This window comes from Peromyscus eremicus, chromosome 1 (genome assembly GCF_949786415.1).
Source record: "Peromyscus eremicus chromosome 1, PerEre_H2_v1, whole genome shotgun sequence".
NCBI classification, from domain to species: Eukaryota; Metazoa; Chordata; class Mammalia; order Rodentia; family Cricetidae; genus Peromyscus; species Peromyscus eremicus.
The window spans coordinates 195203626-195205905 of NC_081416.1; the positions used below are offsets into that span (position 1 = coordinate 195203626).

General features: G+C 39.8%; 1 protein-coding gene across 1 annotated transcript; it reads right to left on the reverse strand.

The window, feature by feature from the left end:
- Positions 1 to 602: 602 nt before the first annotated feature.
- Positions 603 to 1553, reverse strand: LOC131894955 (vomeronasal type-1 receptor 2-like). Its single transcript, XM_059245324.1, has one exon. It carries the CDS (start codon positions 1551 to 1553, stop codon positions 603 to 605), a length of 951 nt encoding a protein of 316 aa, XP_059101307.1.
- Between the last annotated feature and the right edge of the window lie 727 nt (positions 1554 to 2280).

The window sequence follows — 2280 nt, forward strand, 5'->3', positions numbered from 1 at the left end:
AATAGGAGCTGACAATGGCGCACAACAGGATTGGGATGCGTAGGGAAGTCTCTGGCTTCCATCAGAAGTCAAGGAAACAATGGGCATAGCAAATAGGCATCACTTGACTCTTCTTCCCATAGAGGAACCTGGAAGTGGCGCCACAAACCCACATCATAAGATCAGATGCAGAACATCAGTGAAGCCAAAACATGAACAAATACAGTGTAGCTGGTCACACAAATATGTTATTCTCGATGTGCCAGAAATCTTGGATTATTCTTTGCCTTTCTGGTCTCTCATTCAGTTGAAGCAGTGGGACAAGAGACCAGCCTGTGCCTGCAGAGAAATTCATACCTCAACAGCTGATTGGATATCTTGAAGCAAAGATACTCTTCAAAACATGACGATTCCTAATTTCATAGATTTTTGGAGTGAAAACAGAGAGAAATCTTAATGTCATGGAACTGTTTAGCCAGTATTACTTAGCTGTAACAACTGTCAATGCTTAATTTACAGAGTCACTGACTTGTTTAATAACACCTGGTCATGTATGAGGCTAAATTCAATAAAGGATGAGAGAATATTTGATTTTATTATAACACACAAATCACCATGTTAAATTACCTTCTCCTACAGCAGGGAAAATGATTCTTGGGAGCTGATTTGTCATTACGGATGAGGATAAAAGGGCAAAATGTGGGAAAGCATGTGTCTAGGAATGTAAATATGTTGATCATCCACAGCCTTGGATTGTCAAATGCCACAGTATAGATAACTAATATGAAGGACATTGAGTAGGAGAGGACAAAGGTACAGACAAGGGTCAAGATGGTTTTTGTGGCTCTGTCTTCAGGTGAGACTCTGAGGGTGTGTTGTGCACTGTGGATGTGCTTTAACTGACTCTTGTGCCTACAGAGGATGCTTACCATGAAGACACTGGCCCAGATCATGAGACATAAATACAGACCATCAGTGAAACAAAGCAATGACAGGTTTAGTAAAGTTACAGTATTGTCAAAAACAAATGCTAGGCAGTACCCTAACTTGATTTTCTTAGTAACGTTATTGTTATTATGAGGACCAATTACACCTATAGTTGTTCTGCTGTTTAGAAGAGGATGTATAAGCCAGCTGAGTGAGCAGGACAGAACCATGTACTTTGAGACTGAGTCTTTAAGTTTCATCCACCTGGAGTTGCTGGGGCTGATTGTGATTGCTTGGAAGCAACTCAAGAGGCAGGTGCAGTGCAGGGAAATGGCCCGGGCCACTCGATTACTGTAGAGAGTGAGTTTACATAAAAGGTCACCAAGGAGATATCGCAAGCCCAGGTGTACCATTATGTGAGGAATTACTCTTGAGATAATGACCAAGGAATTGGCTAAAGTCAGATGCCTTAAAATCTGGTCTTTGGGCATCAGACTTTTTCCCGTGAATACAGACATGATATAAGGAAGAAGAACTGACCAATTGCCAAGAATTCCAACAGCTGTTTGCGAAAAGAACAAAATCCCCATTGGCAAGTTCTCAGGAACCATGTTCTTTTCACCTGAAACAGACAAATTTAACCTCATCAGTACACTCAGGAAGAAAACATTTAAATGTATATTAATTTTTAGTATCTCAAGTTGTATCACTATCTCACCATCGTTTCACTTGTTGTTTCCTCCACTGATAAATTTCTAGGATTTTTTTTACATTGTTGTATATTTATAGTGAGATCAGTCACACTTTTGATGAATAGATAAGAAACTGTAATGATAGAGACCCTTAAGTAGCCTCAGGTTTCCAAACTTCTCACCATAAATAAAAATGTATCATATATATATATATATATATATATATATATATATATATATATATATGATGGTTCATTATTGTTGTCTTTGTATGTCTTATTCTTGAAGATGATTCTTTGAAGAAATACCTGCGTATCTATCACGATATCAATGAGATTACACCAGCCTGGATACTGATCAATAGATTAATGGATACTGAAAATGTGGTGCATCAATCCTGGAGAGGTGGCTCATCAGCTAAGAGCATTTGCTCCTTGCTGGTGGCCATGTCAGAGGAACAGCAGATGGCAATTGACTTCAGGGGATCAATCCATCAGAAAACAAAACCCGGATGGGTGAGTCTCGGATAGGCAAGGCCTCAAGAGCCTCGACACCAGAATGTTTCCTGCTACTGCTGTGTCTTTACATGTCTGTCACTGCCATTTTTGTCTTGTATCTGGCATGGTGTGAATGGGTGTTGGGGGATCCCCACTGCCCTTAATACGGTATGATCACTTCTTGG

Coding starts and splice junctions, on each gene's coding strand:
- LOC131894955 (XM_059245324.1), bottom strand. CDS start 1,553: ATGAGGTTAAATTTGTCTGTTTCAGGTGAAAAGAACATGGTTCCTGAG.